Genomic DNA, 23,333 nt, shown 5'->3' on the forward strand with positions numbered 1-23,333 from the left:
ACACAATAGCTAACAGCTCCTTGTGCTTTTCCAAAGTCATTCCCATCCATCCCCTTCCTTCTTTTTTTTTTTCTTTTTTTTTTTTTTTTTTTTTTGAGACGGAATCTTGTTCTGTCACCCAGGCTGGAGTGCAGTGGCGCAATATCAGCTCACTGCAACCTCCGCCTCCTGGGTTCAAGCGATTCTCCTGCCTCAGCCTCCTGAGTAGCTGGGATTACAGGCGCCCGCCACCACGCCCGGCTAGTTTTTGTATTTTTTGTAAAACCGGAGTTTCACCATGTTGGTCAGGCTGGTCTTGAACTCCTGACCTCGTGATCCACCCGCCTCGGCCTCCCAAAGTGCTGGGATTACAGGTTTGAGCCACGGCGCCAGGCCCATCCCCTCCCTTCTTACCTCCTGATTTACAAATGAGAAAATTAAGCCTTAGGAGGAAGGAAAGTCCCATGCATTAGGAGTTAGTCCACATCACAGAATAGCAGCTCCACATCGCTCGAGCCCAGGAGTTCGAGGCAGTTAGCTAGGGTTACACCACCGCCCTCCATGCAGTTCAGCCTGTGCGACAGAATGAGACCCTGCCGTCTCTTTTTGGGTGACAGAATGAGACCCTGCCGTTTCTTAAAAAAAAAAAAAGAAGAAGAAGAAGAAGAAGAAGGCCGGGCGCGGTGGCTCACGCCTGTAGTCCCAGCACTTTGGGGGGCGGAGGCGGGCGGATCGCGAGGTCAGGAGGTCAAGAACATCCTGGTTAACACGGTGAAACCCCGTCTCTACTAAAAATAAAAAAAAATTAGCCGGGCGGGGTGGCGGGCGCCTGTAGTCCCAGCTACTAGAGAGGCTGAGGCAAGAGAATGGCGTGAACCCAGGAGGCGGAGCTTGCAGTGAGCCGAGTCCGCGTCACTGCACTCCAGCCGGTGGAGGGGAACAGAGCGAGAGTCCGTCTCAAAAAAAAAAAAAAAAAAAGCAGCAGCAGCCCACGAGGGCAGAGATAATTGTGTACCTTGTTCAGGCACCTAGAACAGCATAAATATGTGTTCAGTAAATATTTATTACATCAGAACTATATGCCAGACACCCTGTAGACAACCCTAGTAAGAATTACCATCCTAAATTTATAAGGCAGAAAGAGATTAAGCCTCTTGTCGCTGGCAACACAGCCAAGAAAACGATTTGAACTGAAATATATTGGATTTCAGGGCTTCTACTCTTGACTAGATAGTTAGATCATCTCCCCTTAAGACGTATTTTCCAGGCTGGCTGCGGTGGCTCATGCTTATAATCTCAGCCGGGAGACTAGATTTAGTCCAGGAGTTCAAGACCAGCCTGGGCAACAAAGTGAGACCCTGGTCTCTACAAAAAAAAAAGGGGGGGGGGTGGCAATTATTTTATTCTTTTTCATTTATTTATTTATTTATTTAGACAGAGTCTTGCTCTGTCGCCCAGGCTGGAGTGCAGTGATACCAGCTCATTCAACCTCCACCTCCTGGGTTCAAGTGATTCTCTTGCCTCAGCCTCTCGAGTAGTTGGGACTACAGGCACGCCCCACCATGCCCCGCTAATTTTTGTATTTTTAGCAGAGACGGGGTTTCACCATTGTTGGCCAGGCTGGTCTGGAACTCCTGACCTCAAGTGATTTGCCCGCCTTGGCCTCGCAAGAAGGCCCAATTCAAATGGCCCTCCTCTTTGAGTCCTTTCCCAACGTATTGTTCTCTGCATTAACCGAGTTCCCGTCTGACCGGATTCTCATGTGTCGGAGGTTCTCAGGGCCTTGATTGCACTGGGAAGACAGTGGCTAAGTTCCCACCATCCAGCCTGGTGCTTGGCACATAGGAGGCCCTCATGAAACAAGAACTGAAGGGAAAACGTGGAAATGGGGCACCACAGGGCCAGAAGGGACAAAAGCGAGCTCTCTCGCTCTCTTCCTGGGAGTTGACAGTTGGGGAAACCCAGCCTCCTTGGGATGTAAAGGCCCTGGACCACGGGGGTCGTGCAGGGGCGTGACCGCTTAAAAAGGCGGGTGGCTGAGCAGGCGTTGATTGGCCGCCTAGAGGCTCACGCCGGCAAAGGCCTTGTCAGAAGGCTTGAGGCCCAGCTCACGCTGTGCAAGACGACAGGGCCCTTCCCGAGGCGCGCGTGCGCACGGCCACTTGCACCCTGCCCTTTCAACCCCGTCGTCTCGTGCCCAGCACACCTTGGCTGGAACTGGTGGGGGCGTGGCCTGGCCTCAGGAACGCACTCTTGCTCTGCTCTTTACGCCTCGCGCCGGATCCTCGCGCCGGGAGGATTCGCACCCAACTCCACGCCCGGTTGGGAACGTGGTGTCCGAGACCGTCTGGGACCCCCGCGCGCGGCCGTCTTTCCGGGACCCGCGCGAGACGCTGTCTGATCGGGCTCCCTAGAGTGGGCCCGGAGAAACCAGAACGGCGGGGGCAGCCTCACGCCATTTTGCACGCCCTGAGGCGGGTGCTGGAGGCCAAGGGGAATGGGGCGCGGGGCAGGGTGACTCCCCCAGCACTAGCTGGGCTTAGGGGAACCCAGGATCCCCACAGGAGCCTCTCTCGGGGGGTCTCAGGGGAATAGAACATGCTCTGGGTGCAGGGCCGCGGGCGAAGGAGTATGGGTTTGAAGGCGGGAGTCCAAGTTCGAGTTTGAGGAACGGAAGACTCTGTTTATGTTGGGGATCAGGGCTCTCGAGTTCCGATCTGGGATCTCGGGATTTGTGTCTAGGGGTGACTAGTTCTGGAATCTGAAGGGCTTGGGTTTTGTGACTGGAAGCTTTCTCCTTGGAATCCAGAGATCCCAATTTGGGGATCTGGAAGTCTTAGTTCTGAGTTATGATGTAACATTTTGAGAGTCTGGAGCCTGATCTGGGGCAATTGAAGCCTCAGTATAGATTTAGGGCCCAAGTCCCAATGTAGCCTATGAGGCTTTAGGATCTGGAGTTGCAGTTCGGGTCTTTAAAAGCACGTTTTAGGGCCTGGAGTGCCACTTTGAGTATGGGAGCTCCCAGTTTTAGGGTCTGGGGTTTCAGAGTAGGACCCACATTCGAGATCTCAGTTTTAGGGTTGGGGCCACAATTTGAGGGACAGTATGGGGGTCTAAGAGGTCAATTTAGAGGAGTGAGGTTTGCTTCATAGGGTCCTGGATTTCTTATTTCAGGATACAGGTTCATAGTGTTACAACTTGTGGTCTGTAATCTTAGTATTAGGATCATATTTGGAGATCAGAAGTTGACAGTTTGAGGGTCTGGGGTATCTCAGTATTACAATTTAGGGTTTGTAGGTTTGGGAGGGCTCCTTTTTTGGTTTTTGAGATAAGATCTCACTTTGTCACCCAGACTGGAGTGCAGTGGTGCGATTTTAGCTCACTGTAGCCTTGACTTCCTGGGCTCAAACAATCCTCACACCTCAGCCTCCCAAGTAGCTGGGACTACAAGCATGTGCCACTATGCCCAGGTAATTTTTTTTTTTTTTTTTTTTTTTGTAGAGGTGGAGTTTTGTCATATTACCAGGCTGGTCTCAAACTCCTGAGATCAAGTGATCCTCCCGCCTTGGCCTCCCAAAGTGCTAGGATTACAGGCGTGAGCCACTGTGCCTGGCTTTGTGAGGGCTCCAAAGTGAGGATTTAGGTTCTCATTTTGGGACTCTAAAGTATTAAAGTATTAGTTTTAGTGTCTTTTTTTTTTTTTTTTTTTTTGAGATGGAGTCTCCCTGTCTCACCCAGGCTGGAGTGCAGTGGTGCGATCTTGCCTAACTGCAGCCTCTGCCTCCCAGGTTCAAGCAATTCTCCTGTCTCAGCCTCCCGAGTAGCTGAGACTACAAGTGTGTGCCACCACGCACAGCTAATTTTTGTATTTTCAGTAGAGATGGGTTTCACCATGTTGACCAGGCTGGTCTTGAACTCCTGACCTCAGGTAATCCACCTGCCTTGGCCTCCCAAAGTGCTGGGATTACAGGCATGAGCCACCACCCCTGGCAGGTTTTAAAATCACAGTCTGTAGGTCTCAAGCCACACTTTTAAGGCCTGGTAGTCTCTGTTTCAGAGTCTGGCATCTCACTATTAATGTCTAAGTTCTGAAGTCAAGCTTAGGGGTTTGCTGGTTTTAGTTTTAAGTCTGGATCATGATTTAAGGCCCAGATTTACAATTTGGGATTCACAGATTTGAGTTTAGAAGTTTAGGGGTTTGTTTTTGTTTTTTGAGACACAGTCTCACTCTGTTGTCCAGGCTGGAGTGCAGTGGCTTGATCCTGGCTCACTGCAGACTCCGCCTGCTGGGTTTGAGTGATTCTCCTGCTTCAGCCTCCCGAGTAGCTGGGATTACAGTCATGCACCCCCATGCCTGGCTAATTTTTGTATTTTTAGTAGAGATGGGGTTTCACCATGTTGGCCAGGCTGGTCTCAAACTCCTGACCTCGAGTGATTTGCCTGCCTCGGCCTCCCAGAATGCTGGGATTACAGGTGTGAGCTACCACTCCCGGCCAAGGTTTAGCTGTTTAATTTGGGTCTCTGGGCCCATAATTTGTTGGGGGCTGGGGACTCTTATTTTGGGATCTCTGGGTGCTTAAAGGAGCATCATAGGGAAAATGAAGGGTGCCCATCAGGCTTCCTGCCCATCATTCCCGCAGTCTCAGAGGTCACTAATCATTCTTTTTCCCTCTTTGCAGATGTTCAGTTCCAGCAGATGCTTGTGTTCCTCTGAACAGCCCAGAGCTAGTTCAGTGGGTCCCAGTGACAGGTAAGGGCTTGCCCCATCTCCCTTATAGCCCCAGCCACTCTCATTGAACAATAATAACAAAAACATGTGCTGAGCATTTACCGTTTGCAAGACTCTTTGCCCAACCTTTTGTTTGTATGATAACTGTTAATCCATACAACAACCCCCATGAGGAAGTATGTGCAAAGATGCCTACCATTTTCCAGATGAGAATACTCTGAAATGATCAGCAAAGATCATTTATTTCTTACTATTTATTTATTCATTTATTTATGAGACAGGGTTTCACTCCCATTGCCCAGGCTGGAGTGAGTGGTGTGATCCCAGCTTACTGCAACCTCCGTCTCCCGAACTCAAATGATTCTTCTGCCTCAGCCTCCCGAGTAGCTGGGACTACAGGCACATGCCTCCACGCCTGGCTAATGTTTGTATTTTTTGTAAAGATAGGGTTTTGCTATTTTCCCCAGGCTAGTCTTCAACTCCAGGCTTCAAGTGATCTGCCTGTCTCAGCCTCCCAAAGTGCTGGGATGACAGGTGTAAGCCACCATGCCCGGCCCATGTCTTTTTTTCTTTTTCTTTTTTTATTTTTATGGCAAAGATAACTTCTAAGGTCCTTGCAGCCTGTGACATTCTGAGTTTGTTTGTTTTCAGAGATACGGTCTTACTCTGTTGCCCACGCTAGAGTGCAGTGGTGGCATCATATAGCTCACTATAGCCTCGGATTCCTGGTTTTGAGCCTGGGCTTGATCCTCCTGCTTCAGCCTTCTGAACAGCTAAGATTACAGGCACATGCCACCACACCCAGCCAATTTTTCTATTTGTTGTAGAGACAGGGTGTTGGTATGTTGCTCAGACCTGTCTGGAACTTCTGGCCTCAAGTGATCCTCCTGTCTTAGCCTCCCAAAGTGCTGGGATTACTAAGCCACCACGCCCAATTGACATTCTGAGTGTCTTTCTTTCTTTCTTTTTTTTTTTAGACAGAGTCTAGCTCTGATGCCCAGGCTGTAGAGTGCAGTGGCGTGATCTCGGCTCACTGCAACCTCCGCCTCCTGGGTGCAAGTGATTCTCCTGCCTCAGCCTCCCAAGTAGCTGGAATTACAAGTGCCCGCCACCATGCCCAGCTAATTTTTTTTTGTATTTTTAATAGAGACAGGGTTTCACTGTGTTGGCCAGGCTGGTCTCAAACTCCTCACCTTGTGATCCACCTGCCTTGGCCTCCCAAAGTGTTGGGATTAAGGCGTGAGTCACTGCACCCGGCCCATTTTTTGTTTGTTTGTTTGTTTTTGAGACGGAGTCTCGCTCTGTTGCCCAGGCTAGAGTGCAGTGGCACGATCTTGGCTCACTGCAAGCTCTGTTCCCAATTCACGCTATTCTCCTGCCTCAGCCTCACGAGTAGCTGGGACTACAGGTGCCCACCACCATGCCTGGCTAATTTTTTTTTTTTTTTGTATTTTTAGTAGAGACGGGGTTTCACCATGTTAGCCAGGATGGTCTCGATCTCCTGACCTTGTGATCCACCCGCCTCAGCTTCCTGAAGTGCTGGGATTACAGGCGTGAGCCACCGCGCCTGGCCTTTTTTTTTTTTTTTGAAATGGAGTTTCACTCTTGCTGCCCAGGCTGGAGTGCAATGGCGTGCTCTTGGCTCACTGCAACCTCCGCCTCCCGGGTTCAAGCAATTCTCCTGCCTCAGCCTCCCGAGTAGCTGGGACTACAGGTGCCAGCCACCACGCCCAGCTAATTTTTGTATTTTTAGTAGAGACAGGATTTCACCATGTTGGTCAGGCTGGTCTCAAACTCCTGACCTCAGGTAATTCACCCGCCTCGGCCTCCCAAAATGCTGGGATTACAGGCATGAGTCACCAAGCCTGGCCTCTTTCCTTTCTTTTTTTTTTTTTTTGAAACGAGGTCTTGCTCTGTCACCTAGGCTGGAATGCAGTGGTGCAATTCCAGCTAACTGCAGCCTCGACCTTCTGGGCTCAAACAATCTTCCCACCCCAGCTCCCTGAGTAGCTGGGACCATAGGTACGCACCACCACGCCTGGCTAATTTTTGTATTTTTCATAGAGATGGATTTTTGCCATGTTGCCGTGGCTGGTCTCAAACTCTTGGGATCCAGTGATCCACCCCGCCTCCCAAAGTTCCGGGGTCACAGGCATGAGCCACCACACCTGGCTCTTTCTTTTTAGACAGGGTCTTGCTCTGTTCCCCAGGCTGGAGTGCAGTGACATGATCACAATTCACTGCGACTTTGACCTCCCAGGCGGAAGCAGTCCTCCCACATCAGCCTCCCAAGTATGCAGGACCACAGGTACATGCCACTAAGCCCAACTAATTTTAAAAAAAGGCCAGGTGTGGTGGCTCACACCTATAACCCCAGCACTTTGGGAGGCCAAGGTGAGTGGATCACCTGAGGTCAGGAGTTTGAGACCAGCCTGGCCAACAGGGTGTACTAAAAATACAAAAATTAGCTGGGCATGGTGGTGGATGCCTGTAATCCCAGCTACTTGGGAGGCTGAGACAGGAGAATCACTTAAACCCAGGAGGCAGAGGTTGCAGTGAGCCAAGATGGTGCCATTGCACTCCAGTCTGGGCGACAAGAGAGAAACTCTGTCTCAAAAAAAAAATTGTGGACATGGTCTCTCTATGCTGCCTACACTGCTCTGAAACTCCTAGGCTCAAGTGATCTTTCTGCCTCAGCCTCCAAAAGTGCTGGCATTACAGACGTGAGCTACCATGTCTTTACTTCCATTCTTTTATCCACACATTCATTCATCCACCAAGCACCTACTAAGTATAATGAATCTTATAGATGGGATTGTCACAGCAAATTGGGGGTTGGATCAGATTTCTCCCTCCCTCCAAAGTCTGGAAAAATAAAAAATAAGGTCAGAGTTCATGTTAACCCCTACCATCTCCCCCAGTGACTTTCCATCCAACTATCTCTTCATTAACTCCAAAATTAAGCATCTACGGGATTATGTCCTGATAAACCTATCATAAATTGAAAATACTGTATGTCAAAAATGCATGGTTGATGGCTCATGCCTGTAATCCCAGCACTTGGCAAAGCCAAGGTGGGCTGATCACTTGAGATCAGGAGTTCGAAACCAACCTGGCCAACATGGTGAAACCTCATCTGTACTAAAGATACAAAAATTAGCTGGTCATGGTGGTGCATGACTGTAATCCCGGTTACTCAGGAGGCTGAAGCAGGAGAATCACTTAAACCCGGGAGGTGGAGGTTGCAGTGAGCCAAGATCGCGCCACTGTACTCCAGCCTGGGCAACCGAGCAAGATTCAGTCTAAAAAAAGAAAAGAAAAAAAAAACATGGCTGATTGGGAGCTGTGGCCCAGTGTTGCTGCCCAGCACAGTAAGAGAAGTATAACTTCTACTGAATTTGTATGGCTTTCACACCATCCTAAAGTCGAAAAATATTAAGTCCGACCATTCTAAGACGAGGACTGTGTGCTTTGTTCAGGTTCTCTACCTAGATACTATGCTCAGAGGAAGCACCATGAAGAAAATGAAGAATGCCTATCCCACTGCCCATTCCTCCTGGAAGTTTAGAGTTGCCCACAATTCATACTTTCATCCCCCTTTCTAGATGTGGGGGTCCTTGTATTGATAAAGACTCTTAGTTGCAATAAACAGAAACCTAGCAAAAACTGGCTTAAGCATAAAAAGGAATTTATTGGATCTTTTTTTTTGAGATGGAGTCTCACTCTGTCGCCAATGCTGGAGTGCAGTGGCACGATCTCGGCTCACTGTAAGCTCCGTCTCCTGGGTTCACGCCATTCTCCTGCCTCAGCCTGCCGAGTAGCTGGAACTACAGGCGCCCGCCACCACGCCCGGCCAATTTTTTGTATTTTTAGTAGAGACAGGGTTTCACCGTGTTAGCCAGGATGGTCTCGATCTCCTGACCTTGTGATCCGCCTGCCTTGGCCTCCCAAAGTGCTGGGATTACAGGCATTAGCCACCACGCCCGGCCTATTGGATCATTTAAACAAAAAATTCAGGGGTGTCAGCTTTGGCTGGTTCCAGGATGGAGTTTAAATGATGTTGCCAGGAATCTGTTACTCTTGGTTCTGGAATTGTCTGTGATGGCTTCTGTCTCAAGCAGGTTGTCCCTTTGTTTTATTTATTTTATCTTATCTTATTGTTTGTTTGTTTGTTTGAGATGGAGTCTCGCTCTGTCGCCCAGGCTGGAGTGCAGTGGTGTGATAGCTCACTGCAACCTCCACGTCCCGGGTTCAAGGGATTCTCCTGCCTCAGCCTCAGCCTCCCGAGTAGCTGAGACTACAGACATGTGCTACCAGGCCAGGCTAACTTTCTTGTAGTTTTAACAAAGACGGGGTTTCACCATGTTGGTCAGGCAGGTCTCGAACTCCTGACCTCAAATGATCTGCCTGCCTTGACCTCCCAAAGTGCTGGGATTACAAGCATGAGTCTTTGTGCCTAGCTGCAGGTTGTCCCTTTGGAAGGGCAAGATGGTTCCCAGCAGCTCCAGGTCCATATCTTGCCAACTCCATATACCCAGAAGAGAAAGCCTCTAAGGTTGATGAACTCTAATTGGCCAAACCTAGGATTACCACTCCAACCCTGAACCAATCACTGTGACTATTCTTGGCAGGACCTTGGTTTTGTGCTCCCCAGTGGAAGGGGAAGATAAGGTCAGCCCCTCTGAACCACATGGACTGAGAATGGAGGAGAAATGGTTGCTCAAAGGAAAATTGAGGTACTGTTAACAGAAAAGGGGGGATTGGATGTTGGTCAAGCAAAAACAGCCCATTCATCAACACCTCTTACCCCTAAAATCCTTCTGACAAATGACTGTACACCCGCTTTCTTTTTTTTTTTTTTCGAGACAGAGCTTCACTCTTGTTGCCCAAGCTGGAGTGCAATGATGCAATCTCGGCTCACGGCAACCTCCGCCTCCCGGGTTCAAGTGATTCTCCTGCGTCAACCTCCCGAGTAGCTGGGATTACAGGCGTGCGCCACCACACCCAGCTAATTTTTTGTATTTTTATTTAAAACGGGGTTTTATCATGTTAGTCAGGCTGGTCTTGAACTCCTGACCTCAGGTGATCCTCCCGCCTTGGCCTTCCAAGGTGCTAGGACACAGGCGTGAGCCACCGCACCTGGCGCCACCTGCTTTCTTGAACTAACATTTCATGAACACTCCCTATGTACCAGTCACTATACAAAACACCTTCCAGACAGGATCAAGGTTTTCCTAACCACCTCCATTTTGTAAAGGAGGAAGAAACAGGCACAGAGAAATGAAAGCAGTTGCCCAAAGTCACACAGCAAGTGGCAGAACTAGGATTGGAATCCCAGAGTTTCTGCTTCAAAAACTTGAGCTTATATATCAACCTTTATGCCACCTCCTGGGACTGTCCCCTGCTTTGTCCCACTTTGGGGCAGCTCTTACTCTTACATCCCTACACACTACTAAAACAAATGAAGGCCGGGTACGGTGGCTCACGCCTGTAATCCCAACACTTTGGGAGGCCGAGGCGGGTGGATCACGAGATCTGGAGATTGAGACCATCCTGGCCAACATGGTGAAACCCCATCTCTACTAAAAATACAAAAAAAAATAGCCAGGTGTGGTGGTACATGCCTGTAATCTCAGCTACTTGGGAGGCTGAGGCAGGAGAATCGCTTGAACCTGGGAGATGGAGGTTGCAATGAGCCGAGATCATGCCACTGCACTCCAGCCTGGGCAACAAGGTGAGACTCCATCTCAATAATAGTAAAGTAACTAGGATATGTTCAGGTTGATTATCTCAGGGAAAAGGAAACTTGGGAATTAGTTTCATAGATCACTTCAGAAGTCTTAAGAAGCTATCCCAAGACCTCTCAGTATTCATTAATTCAATACTTTTTTACTGAGTCGGGCGCAGTGGCTCATGCCTGTAATCCCAGCACGTTGGGAGGCCAACGCAGGTGGATTACAAGGTCAGGAGTTAGAGACCAGTCTGGCCAATGTGGTGAAATCCCGTCTCTACTAAAAATACAAAAGTTAGGAGGCGTGGTGGCGGGCACCTGCTATCCCAGCTACTTGGGTTGCTGATGCAGGAGAATCACTTGAACCCAGAAGGCGGAGGTTTCAGTGAGCTGAGATCATGCCACTGCACTCCAGTCTGGGCAACAAGAGTGAGACTTCGTCTCGGGGGAAAAAAAAAAGAAAAATATTAACAATTGTGATTTATGATAGTATTGATATAAAGACAAGTATACTACAGATGGGGTGATATTTATTTTTTGTTCTAATTTAAAAGGAATTAGAATATTTTCCTGAGCCCCTAAAAGTATTATGGGTTCCAAGCACTGTGCTTTCTGCAGTTTATGGATAAATCAGCCTGGGATCTAGCAATAAAGACAAAAATTATTGTCCTGTGGGTAATCCCAGCTACTTGGGAGGCTGAGGTAGGAGAATCACTAGCCCAGGAGGTGGAGGTTGCGGTGAACCAAGAGCCCGCCACTGCACTCCAGCCTGAACAACAGAGCAAGACTCTGCCTCAAAAACAAACAAACCAATTCTTGCCCTCGAGTTTATATTTATAATTAATAAATAAATAATGAAAGAAATAAGGTTTCACAGCCTGTACAATATAGAGAGACCCCGTCTCCACAAAAAAAAATTTATTTTAAAATTTAGTTTATTTTATTTATTATTTATTTATTTATTTATTTATTTATTTTTGAGACGGAGCTTTTGCTCTTGTTGCCCAGACTGGAGTGCAATGATGCAATCTCGGTTGCTCATTGCAACCTCCGCCTCCTGGGTTCAAGCAATTCTCCTGCCTCAGCCTCCCAAGTAGCTGAGATTACAGGTACCCGCCACCATGCCTGGCTAATTTTTTTTTTTTTTTTTTTTTTTTTTTGAGGCAGAGTCTCGCTCTGTCGCCCGGACTGGAGTGCAGTGGCCAGATCTCAGCTCACTGCAAGCTCCGCCTCCCGGTTTACGCCATTCTCCTGCCTCAGCCTCCCGAGTAGCTGGGACTACAGGCGCCGGCCACCTCGCCCGGCTAGTTTTTGTATTTTTAGTAGAGACGGGGTTTCACCGTGTTAGCCGGGATGGTCTCGATCTCCTGACCTCGTGATCCGCCCATCTCGGCCTCCCAAAGTGCTGGGATTACAGGCTTGAGCCACCGCGCCCGGCCGCCTGGCTAATTTTTATATTTTTAGTAGAGACGGGATTTCACCACGTTGATCAGGCTGGTCTTGAACTCCTGATCTCAGGTGGTCCACCCACCTCGGCCTCCCAAACTGCTGGGATTACAGGTGTGAGCCACCACGCCCAGCTTAAAATTTATTTTTAAAAGTTTTTTGTAGAGGCAGAGTCTCACTATGTTGCCCAGGCTGGACTCAAACTCCTGGGCTCAAGGGGTCATCCTGCCTCAACCTCCAAAGTGCTGGGATTACAGGGGTGAGCCACCGCACCCAGCCTTGTCTCTATGGCCTGGTGGTGCGTGCCTAAAGTCTCAGCTACTTGGGAGACTGAAGCAGAAGGATTGCTGGAGCTCAGGAGTTCGAGGTTACAGTGAGCTGTGATTGTGCTATTACACATCAGCCTGGGTGACAGAGGAACTCATTGTCTCTTTAAAAACAAGCTGGCCGGGCGCGGTGGCTCAAACCTGTAATCCCAGCACTTTGGGAGGCCGAGACGGGTGGATCACGAGGTCAGGAGATCGAGACCATCCTGGCTAACACAGTGAAACCCCGTCTCTACTAAAAAAAAATACGAAAAATTAGCCAGGCGAGGTGGTGGGCGCCTGTAGTCCCAGCTACTCAGGAGGCTGAGGCAGGAGAATGGCGTAAACCCGGGAGGCAGAGCTTGCAGTGAGCTGAGATCCAGCCACAGCACTCTAGCCTGGGTGGCAGAGCGAGACTCCGTCTCAAAAAAAAAAAAACAAAAACAAGCAGGGCCGGGCACAGTGGCTCATGCCTGTCCCTGCACTTTGGGAGGCTGAGGCAGGCGGATCACGAGGTCAGGAGATCGACACCATCCTGGCTAACACGGTGAAACCCCGTCTCTATTAAAAATACAAAAAATTAGCCAGGCATGGTGGTGGGTGCATATAATCCCAGCTACTTGGGAGGCTGAGGCAGGAGAACGTGAGGCCAAGCAGGCGTGAACCCGGGCGGCGGAGCTTGCAGTGAACTGAGATCTTGCCACTGCATTCCAGCCTGGGTGACAGAGCAAGACTGTGTTACAAAACACAAAAACAAACAAACAAAACAAAACAACAACAACAAAAACCAGGGCAAAAGAGCATTCCAAACAGAGGGAATAGTAAAGGCCCAAAGACAAATAAACTTGGCAGTCTAGAGAAACAGAAAGAAAACCCATGTGGCTGGAGCTGACCTGTTCCCTGAAAACCCAGAGGGCACAGCTGAGATTAGTGGATGCAAATATAGAGACTGTGAGGGAAGAAACTGGCTAAAACCCAAACCATCCAGCAAAGAAAGAGGCAGCCCTAGCAGGTGGTACCTGGCTCCTGGAGGCCCTTGAGAGTAGAGCCCAGGTTGTACTTATTCAGGACTACTGCCCAGGGGATGCCAAGACATTGGGATTCCCAGCCACTCAGTTCCTCCCTAACCTCTGTGTTTGCCCAGAAGTTTCACCCAGTGCTTTGTAAAACCCAGAGTAAACATCCAGGGACTATGGTTTATATGAAACCCTCTGAGACAAGCTCCAATAACACCTTGAACTTTATAAGTAGACCTGGACACTTTTTCTTCCTTGCTTCCTGAGTTGTTTCTTGCCAGGTCTTCCAAGGGCCCCTCTAGAACACATGGGAAATAATGTGCAATATATATATATTTATCAGGGCTAGACAGGAGTTTAAGGTCAGCCTACTCAATTTACCTCTAAGGATAGAACCCCAGCACCCCCTTGGCTCAAAGTTATGGTTTCTACCAGGAGGTAATTTGAGGACTCATCAGTGATTTTTTTCTTTTTTTGAGACAGAGTTTTATTCTGTTGCCCAGGTTGGAGTGCAGTGGTGCGATCTCGGCTCACTGCAACCTGTGCCTCCTAGGCTCAAGCAATTCTCCTGCCTTAGCCTCCCGAGTAGCTGGGATTACAGGCGCTCACCACCACACCCGGCTGATTTTTGTATTTTTAGTAGAAACAGGGTTTTGCCGTGTTGGCCAGGCTGGCCTTGAACTCCAGGGCTCAAGTGATCTGCCCACTTCAGCTTCCCAAAGTGCTGGGATTCCAGGTGTGAGCCACCCTGCCTGGCCAAAGTTTTATTTTTTTGTAAAGGCAAGGTCTCACTTTTTTGCTCAGGCTGGTCTTGAACTCCCAGGCTCAGGTGATCCTCCCACCCTGGCCTCCCAAAGTGCTGGGATTACAGATGTGAGCCACCACACTTGGTCAAAAGCAAAACACAGCCTCTTTATGTATTGGTGACACTGCACTTGCTACTTAGCATTCAGATCAATTTCCTTGTACAAGCTTCTTATTTTTACTTCTTTTTTTTTGAGAGTCTGGCTCTGTCACCCACAATCTCAGCTCACTGCAGCCTCACTGCAGACGGAGTTTTGCTCTTGTTGCCCAGACTGGAGTGCAATGGCGTGGTCTCAGCTCACCACAACCTCCGCCTCCCAGGTTCAAGCTATTCTTCTGCCTCAGCCTCCCTAGTAACTGGGACTGCAGGCATGCGTCACCACGCCCGGCTAATTTTGTATTTTTAGTAGAGACAGGGTTTCTCCATGTTGGTCAGGCTGGTCTCGAACTCCCGACCTCAGGTGATCTGCCCGCCTCGGCCCTCCAAAGTGCTGGGATTGCAGGCATGAGCCACTGCGCCTGGCATGCTCTCACTATCTTTAAATTCTCAATTTTTGAATAAGAGGCTCCATATTTTCGTTTACAATGGCCCGTTAACCCAGTATATTATGTAGCTTTTTCTGGTCTTACTTGCAATTTTGTTTGTGTGACAATTTGATTAATTACTTTAGCCCCAACTATACTGTAATCTCCAGAACAAGGGGTGTATTTGTTCTTGGTGTTTTTTGTTTTATTTTTCAAGACAGGGTCTCATTCTTTCACCCAGACTAGAGTATAATGGGGTGATCACAGCTCACTGCAACCTCAACCTCCCTGGCTCAAGTGATCCTCCTACCTCAGCCCCCCAAGTAGCTGGAACTATAGCCATGTGCTACCTAGGTGGTGGAGCGTGCTTCTATTTTTTTTTCTTTTTGTTTTTTTGAGATGGAGTCTCGTTCTTTCACCCAGGCTGGAGTGCAGTGGCGTGATCTCGGCTCACTGCAATCTCCGCCTCCCGGGTTCACGCCATTCTCCTGCCTCAGCCTCCTGAGTAGCTAGGAGTACAGGCGTCCGCCGCCATACCTGGCTAATTTTTGTATTTTTAGTAGAGATGGGGTTTCACCATATTAGCCAGGCTGGTCTCGAACTCCTGACCTTGTGATCTGCCCGCCTTTGCCTCCCAAAGTGCTGGGATTACAGGCATAAGCCACTGCACCCGGCCAGTGGAGCATACTTCTACAAAAAATAAAAAAGTTAGCCAGCCAGCAATTCTCCTGTCTCAGCCTCCCGAGTAGCTGGGGTTACGGGTGCCCACCACCATGCCCAGGTAATTTTTTTGTATTTTTAGTAAAGACGGGGTTTCACCATGTTGGCCAGGATGGTCTCGAGCTCCTGAGCTCAAGTAATCCACCTGCCTCAGCCTCCCAAAGTGCTAGATTACAGTCGTGAGCCACTGCGCCCGGCCAACACAACTTATTTCATGTCCTTATTTATTAATTCACTTAGCAAATACACAGTGAGTTGTCACAATATACCAGACTATGTTCTAGGTGCTAGGGGTGCGGTGGTGCCCCCAACACAGGTGATAGCCTGGTGAAGTGATCAGAGGTGTGTGAGCACCAGGGCGCAGGGGCCTTAGCAGAGCCACCTCACCCATCCTGTGGAATGACGATCAGTTGATGGGAGAGAGCCAAAGGAAGCAAGAGAGGACACCAGAATGGTCAGCTGGGGCAGGATGCAAATGATAAGCCACATTAGGAACTTTTCTTTTTTGAGGTAGAGTCTCACTCTGTCGCTCAGGCTGTAGTGCAGTGGCGTGATCTCAGCTCACTGTAACCTCCACCTCCCGGGTTCAAGAGATTCTCCTGCCTCAGCCTGCTCCAGTAGCTGGGATTACAGGTGCCTGCCACCCCGCCTGGCTAATTTTTGTATTTTATTTATTTATTTATTTGAGACAGAGTCTCACTTTATCTCCCAGGCTGCAGTGCAGTGACACAATCTTGGCTCACTGCAACCTCTACCTCCTGGGTTCAAGGGATTCTCCTGCCTCAGCCTCCCAAAGTGCTAGGATTACAGGCATCAGCCACTGCACTCACCCCACATTAGGCACTTAAACTTGATCCTTAACAATGAGATGACATGGAGAGGTTTGAAGCAAGAGAGTGACGTGGTCAGATTTGTGTTTCAGAAAGGTCACCCTGACTCTAGCAGAAAGTAGGGATGGAAGAGGCCAAATGGCAGGGTTGAGTGAACTATTGGGATGTTAACACATGGACTAGGGCAGGGCTGTGAGGTTGAAGAGAAGGCGATGGAGGAGGAGTAGGTAAGATTTGGTGACTGACTGATTAAGGGCTAAGGGAACATAACAAGTACGGGTGATGCCTGGGATTCTGTCTTGAGTGTCCAGGGTAGGGTGCAGACAGCTGTAAAATGGGTAACACAGACAGGAGGTTTGCGGGTTAGATGTGGAATTCAGTTTTGGATGTCCTAACCAAAACCAGCTCCTGTCCCCAAACAGGAATCAGAGGAACCAAAACCAGCTCCTGTCCCCAAACAAGAAGCAGAGGAAAAACCACACTAGCAAGCTGCAAGAGTTGGCACTGCTGCTGCCCATAGCCCTGAAGACGGGGACCAAGAAGCTCACAAAGGTACAGGGACTAGAGGAGAGGGCCAGATTTGGGAGGCGGGTCTTTAAATAGCAGCAAGTGGGTCACCCTCTCCTGGGAAACCTAGACAGATCCTTTCAGTGGCAGCATTCGAATGGGAATGGGGCTACTCTGAACGGGAATTTCTGGGAGTCTGTGATCCCATAACTAGGTGCCTGGAGGATGCTTTTTTGCAAAGGAGACAGGATAAACTGGGCTGGGGAAATAGAGATAGCACAAAGATCATTGTTCCAGGAATCAGATAGCCATGGGTTTGAGCCCTCTAGCTTCACAGCTGCAGAACTCTGGGCCGTTCCTCAGGCTACCCAGACTTTCTTTTTTTCTTTTTTCTTTTTCGCTTTTTGAGAGGGAGTCTCGCTTTGTTGTTCAGGCTGACGTGCAATCTCGGCTGATTACAACCTCCACCTTCTGGGTTCAAGCAATTCTCCTGCGTCAGCCTCCCGAGTAGCTGGGATTACAGGTGCCCACCACCACGCCCGGCTAATTTTTGTATTTTTAGTAGAGACAGTTTTAAAGTGCTAGGACGACAGGTGTGAGCCACTGTGCCCGGCCAACTTTCTAAGCTTCAGTTTTCTCAACTGTCAAACAAGGGAAAAGAACTCTTGGAGCCGGATGCAGTAGCTCACACCTGTAATCCCAGCACTTTGGGAGGCCGAGGCAGGCAGATAACCTGAGGTCAGGAGTTCGAGACCAGCCGTGCCAACATGGCGAAACACCATCTCTACTAAAAAGGACAAAACAGGCCGGATGCTGTGGCTCATGCCTGTGATCCCAGCACTTTGGGAGGCTGAGGTGGGCGGATCATGAGGTCAAGAGATCGAGACCATCCTGGCCAACATGGGGAAATCCCATCTCTACTAAAAATACAAAAATTAGCTGGGCATGGTGGCACGTACCTGTAGTCACAGCTACTTGGGGGGCTGAGGCAAGAGAATTGCTTGAACCCGGGAGGCGGAGGTTGCAGTGAGCCTAGATCATGCCACTGCACTCCAGCCTGGCAACAGTGCAAGACTCCCTCTCAAAAAAAATTAAATTAAAAAAAAAAAAGACAAAACTTAGCCGAGTGTGGTGGTGGGTGCCTGTAGTCCCAGCTACTTAGGAGGCTGAGGCACGAGAATCACATGAACCTGGGAGGTGGAGGTTGCAGTGAGCTGAGATTGTACCACTGCACTCCACCCTGGGTGACTCTTGATACCCAGAGACACTGTGAGACCAAAATGACAATATAGCTATGACAGGCCCAGTGCATAGCATGCCTCAAGTAAACGTCAGTTTCCCCTCTGGCACCTTGTTTTGTGACCTATGGGTATCATCTCTATTAGGCAGGAATAGGTAAGGTTTCCCTCTGCGTCCCCATAGGCTACTCCAGAAATGCATATAGTGCTAAGCTAACACCTTGTGCCCAGTGCCCATATTAAGGGAGTACCTTAATATGAAATTCAGATCTTGAAGCCTTGGTAGGATATTTTCCTGCTCTGTTTCCTCTCATTCATTCATCTACTCATTCATTCATCAGGCATTATGAAAGACTGTTAGATGCAGGCAGCTGTTCTGTTACAATAGGGAGAGGCAAGGAAATTTGAGACTCAGTGCTCATCCTCTGGGAACTCAGAATCTGGTCAGGAAGATGAAGATTTGAACACAGGGGCCAGGCATGGTGGCTCATGCCTGTAATCCCAGCACTTTGGGAGGCCAAGGTGGGTGGATCACCTGAGGTCAGGAGTTCAGGACCAGCCAGGCCAACATGGTGAAAACCCATCTCTACTAAAAATACAAAAATTAGCTGGGCGCAGTGGCTCACTCCTGCAATCCTAGTACTTTGTGAGGCCAAGGCTGGTGGATCACTTAAGGTCAGGAGTTCAGGACCAGCCTGGCCAACATGGTAAAACCCTATCCCTACTGAAAATACAAAAAAATTAGCCAGGCATAGTGGCATGTGCCTGTAATCCCAGCTACTCAGGAGGCTGAGGCAGGAGAATTGCTTGAACCCAGGAGACGGAGGTTTCAGTGAGCCGAAATTGTGCCACTGCACTCCAGCCTGGACAACAGAGCAAGACTCCATCTCAAAAAAAAGAAAAAACAAAATTAGCTGGCTGTGATGGCATGCGCCTATAATCCCAGCTACTTGGGAGGCTGAAGCATGAGAATCACATGAGCCTAGGAGGTGGAGGTTGCAGTGAGCTAAGATCACACCACTGCACTCCAGCCTGGGCAGCAAAGCAAGACTACATCTCAAAGAAAAAAATAATAATAATAAGATTTGGCTGGGCGCAGTGGTTCTTGCCTGTAATCCCAGCACTTTGGGAGGCCGAGGCAGGTGGATCACTTGAGGTCGGGAGTTCGAGACCAGCCTGACCAACATGGAGAAACTCTGTCTCTACTAAAAGTACAAAAAATTAACCAGGCATGGTGGTGCATGACTGTAATCCCAGCTACTAGGGAGGCTGAGGTAGGAGAATCGCTTGAACCTGGGAGGCAGAGGTTGTGGTGAGCTGAGATCATGCCATTGCACTCCAGCCTGGCAACAGAGCAAGACTCTGTCTAAAAAAAAAAAAAAAAAAAAAAAAAGATGTAAACACAGGAAAAACTGATCCCAGCTAGAGTGTGTGACTTGCCTTTAGAGAGGTTCAGAGGAGTGGGTGTTTGGGACAGAATTGCCTAACCCTGACCCTAACCCTAACCCTTATCCTGCCTACCACATCTGTCAACTACCAGGTCACGTGGATTCTCCTAAATCTCTCTCACTAGTAGGTGCTTTATATATAAAAGCTGTATTAAATCCCTGAGTTTCCTATGGTAACAAATCACCCCAGACTTTAGTGGCTTAAAACAACACAAATTTATTCTGTCTTTTTTTTTTTTTTGGAGATGGAGTCTCGCTCTGTTGCCCAGGCTAGAGTGCAGTGACACGATCTCGGCTCACCGCAACCTCCACCTCCCAGGTTCAAGTGATTCTCCTGTCTCAGCCTCCCGAGTAGCTGGGACTACAGGCACGTGCCACCACGCCTGGTTATTTTTTTTTTTTTTTTTTTTGTATTTTTAGTAGAGACAGGATTTCACCATATTGGTCAGACTGGTCTCAACTTCCTGACCTCAGGCGATCCACCCTCCTTGGCCTCCCAAAGTGCTGGGATTACAGGCGTGAGCCACTGTGGCCAGCCAAATTCATTCTCTTACAGTTCTGGAGTTCGGAAGTCCAATATCTGTCTCAGTGGCTTTTTCACTTCTTTGGTTGTTTTGGGGTTTTTAGGTTTTGTTTTTGTTTTGTTCTGTTTTATTTTTGACGCAGGATCTCACTCTCTCACCCAGGCTGCAGTGCAGGGGCTCAACCTCGGCTCACTGCAGCCTCTGCCTCCCAGGCTCAAGCAGTCCTCCCACCTCAGTCTCCCAAGTAGCTGAGACTACAGGCTCACGCCACCCACTGCCACACCCGGCTAGTTTTTTGTATTTTTGGTAGAGACAAGGTTTCACCATGTTGCCCAGGCTAGTCTCAAACTCCTGACCTCAAGTGATTCGCCCACCTTGGCCTCCCAAAGTGCGGGGATTACAGGCATGAGCTACTGCGCCTGGCCAGTCTCACTGGCTTAAAGTCAGGTTGTCAGCAGGACTGGCTCCTCTTAGAAGCTTTGGAGACTTTGTTTCCTTTCTCTTTGCCAACTTCTGGGGGCTGCCTGCGTTCCTTGACTCATCATGGTCCCTCAAAGCCAGCATGGAAGCATCTTCAAATCTCTTTCCTGTCCTACCGCTTCTGCTGTCACATTGCCTTGTCTGCCTTTGACATTCCTGCCTCCATAAGATTATATGTGATTACACTGGGCCCACCCAGATAAACAGGAGTAATCATGCCATCTCAAGATCCTTAACGTGGCCAGACACGGTGGCTCACGCCTATAATCTCAGCAGTTTGGGAGGCCGAGGCGGGTGGATCACGAGGTCAGGAGATCGAGACCATCCTGGTTAACACGGTGAAACCCCGTCTCTACTAAAAAATACAACAAATTGCCGGGCGCGGTGGCTCAAGCCTGTAATCCCAGCACTTTGGGAGGCCGAGGCGGGTGGATCACGAGGTCAGGAGATCGAGACCCTCCTGGCTAACACGGTGAAACCCCGTCTCTACTAAAAATACAAAAAACTAGCCGGGCGCGGTGGCGGGCGCCTGTAGTCCCAGCTACTCAGAGGCTGAGGCGGGAGAATGGCGGGAACCCGGGAGGCAGAGCTTGCAGTGAGCCGAGATCGCGCCACTGCACTCCAGCCTGGGCGACACAGCGAGACTCCGTCTCAAAAAAAAAAAAAAATACAACAAATTGGCCAGGAGTGGTGGCGCATGCCTGTAATCCCAGCTACTCAGGAGGCTGAGGCGGGAGAATCGTTTGAACCCAGCAGGCAGAGGTTGCAGTGATCTAAGATCATGCCATTGCACTCCAGCCTGGGTGAGAGCGCAAGACGCTGTCTCAGGAAAAAAAAAAGAAAAGATCCTTAACTCAATCATGTCTCATATCTGCAAAGTCCTTTCTGCCATACAAGGCAACATATTCATAGGTTCTAGGGACTAGGACATGGACATCTTTGGAACTTTGCGGGGATGCATTATGCAGTCCATCATGGTGCTAAAAATATTTGAGGAATGTGAGTTTTTGGCATGCATAGGTGCTGGAATAGCCCTTGGGGAGCCAGAGATGACTACGACACAGTCCCTGCCCTCGAGGCATGGCAGTCTCGTCAGGGGACTGGCAACATTTCATAAATGACCTGATGGCCACATCTCTTGGAATTCTCCCCAGGCCTCAGCCTACTTATTTACCGTGTATCCTCTGCTGTCTTCAGAACCCCTCTTCTCCTCCCTCTTCATCCTTCCCTCCACTGCATCATGGGATCCAGCTCCACAGACAACCCGCATCCCGGGGCCGTGGGACATGCTCAGTCCGGTGCTCCGTGCCATAGCGGGAGCTGTGATGAATCGCCTCTCCTGCATTAGAGATTTGAGGTGCAGCTTCAATTCAGAGCGTCCTTCCTCACCACTCTGGAGAGAGAGAGAGAGAGAGAGAGAGATTCAGATGTGGCCAGGCTCAGTGGCTCACGCCTGTAATACCAGCACTTTGGGAGGCTGAAGCAGGCAGATTGCTTGAGTTTAGTAGTTCAAGACCAGCCTGGGCAACGTGGCAAAACTCCATCTCTACAAAAAATACAAAACTTAACCAGCCATGGTACCCACTACCCAGGAGGCTGAAACAGGAGGATAGCTTGAGCCTGGGAAGTGGAGGTTGCAATGAGCCAAGATCACACCACTGCACTCCAGCCTGAGCAACAGAGTAAGACCACGTCTTAAAAGAGAGAGAATCAGCCGGGCGCAGTGGCTCAAGCCTGTAATCCCAGCACTTTGGGAGGCCGAGGCGGGCGGATCACGAGGTCAGGAGATCGAGACCATCCTGGCTAACACGGTGAAACCCCATCTCTACTAAAAAATACAAAAAACTAGCCGGGCGAGGTGGCGGGCGCCTGTAGTCCTAGCTACTCGGGAGGCTGAGGCAGGAGAATGGCGTAAACCCGGGAGGCGGAGCTTGCAGTGAGCTGAGATCCGGCCACTGCACTCCAGCCTGGGTGACAGAGCGAAACTCCATCTCAAAAAAAAAAAAAGGGAGAGTCAGATGTATCTCACTCCAAAGGCTCTTCCCTTCAACCATTCTGTCACTCAAGGCTCAATAGATGTTTGTTGAATGACTGAATGAGCCCCCTTGGTTGAGACAGTTACAGGACCTGTTGATCTTACCTTCAGAAGGTCTTTGAGAGTTCAGACTCTGGTGTAGCCTCCAAATTAACCTTCCTGAAGTTGCAGTTATTGAGGCTTCTGTCTTGAAATCTGGGATGATGCCCAATTGCTTTCTAAATAAAACCTTTATACTAGTAATAATAAGTAACATTTATATATTACTTCATGGTTTATAAGGACTTTTTCTTATCGAGTGCCAACCATGTGCTCCAAACCTGGTATTAGAGATTATAAGCTTAAAAAGACTGAGGCCAGGTGTGGTGACTCATACCTGTAATCCCAGCATTTTGGGAGGCCAAGGTGGTTGGATCACTTGAGCCCAGGAGTTTGAGACCAGCCTGAACAACATAGCGAAACCTCATCTCGATAAAAAATACAAAAAATTAGCTGGGCATGGTGGCATGCGCCTGTAGTCCCAGCTACTTGTGGGGCTGAGACGGGAGGATTGCTGGAGTCTGGGAGGTGGAGGTTGAAGTGAGCTGAGATAGTGCCATTAAACTCCAGCCTGGCCAAGAGAACAAGAGACCCTGTCTCAAAAAAAAAAACCGGCAAAAAAACAAACAAAAAAGCTAAAAAAGACTATTGGCCGGGCGTGGTAGCTCACACCTGGAATCTCAGCACTTTGGGAGAACGAGGCAGGCAGATCACGAGGTCAGGAGTTTGTGACCAGCCTAGCCAGCATGGTGAAACCCCGTCTCTACTAAAAATACAAAACATTAGCTGGACATGGTGGTGTGCACCTCTAGTCCCAGCTACTCAGGAGGCTGAGGCAGGAGGATTGCTTGAACTCGGCAGGTAGAGGTTGCAGTGAGCCAAGATCACACCATTGCACTCTAGCCTGGGCAACGTAGCGAGACTCTGTCTCAAAAAAAAAAAAAGAACGAACGAAAAAGAAAGAAAGGGTTGAGCAC

At 49.2% G+C, this 23,333-nt stretch overlaps 1 protein-coding gene across 1 annotated transcript in view; it reads left to right on the plus strand.

The window, feature by feature from the left end:
• The window catches only part of BHMG1 (basic helix-loop-helix and HMG-box containing 1), a 51,715-nt gene that overhangs the window by 9,346 nt on the left and 19,036 nt on the right, over window positions 1-23,333 (plus strand). Inside the window, exon 2 of the mRNA XM_033223585.1 lies at window positions 16,508-16,637. Coding sequence (XP_033079476.1) covers window positions 16,508-16,637 — 130 coding nt within the window. The remainder of the gene's footprint in view (window positions 1-16,507; window positions 16,638-23,333) is intronic.

This window comes from Trachypithecus francoisi, unplaced genomic scaffold (genome assembly GCF_009764315.1).
Source record: "Trachypithecus francoisi isolate TF-2019V2 unplaced genomic scaffold, Tfra_2.0 Lachesis_group12, whole genome shotgun sequence".
Lineage (NCBI taxonomy): Eukaryota > Metazoa > Chordata > Mammalia > Primates > Cercopithecidae > Trachypithecus > Trachypithecus francoisi.